Genomic DNA, 241 nt, shown 5'->3' on the forward strand with positions numbered 1-241 from the left:
TGGGATCAGCTCCGCTCCTTACGACCCCCCCCCCCGCACATCAGCTCCGCTCCAGCCCAACTTACCGCCCCGATTCTCCTGCAGGTGTTTATCAAGAGCGAGCTGAAGGTGGGCGTGGTCTACGTCAGAGACAACCAGTTCACCGAAGAAGAGATCTTGGACAACAACGAAACGTCTCCGCTGTTTGAGGAATTCCTTCAGATCTTGGGAGACAAAGTCAGATTAAAAGGTGAGGTTTCTG

General features: G+C 53.9%; 1 protein-coding gene across 1 annotated transcript in view; it reads left to right on the plus strand.

The window, feature by feature from the left end:
* Nucleotides 1-241, plus strand: part of LOC119592006 — a 33,491-nt gene that overhangs the window by 14,219 nt on the left and 19,031 nt on the right. Inside the window, exon 5 of the mRNA XM_037940780.1 lies at nucleotides 85-229. Within this exon, the coding sequence (XP_037796708.1) occupies nucleotides 85-229 (145 nt within the window). The remainder of the gene's footprint in view (nucleotides 1-84; nucleotides 230-241) is intronic.

Source organism: Penaeus monodon, chromosome 29 (assembly GCF_015228065.2).
Source record: "Penaeus monodon isolate SGIC_2016 chromosome 29, NSTDA_Pmon_1, whole genome shotgun sequence".
NCBI classification, from domain to species: domain Eukaryota; kingdom Metazoa; phylum Arthropoda; class Malacostraca; order Decapoda; family Penaeidae; genus Penaeus; species Penaeus monodon.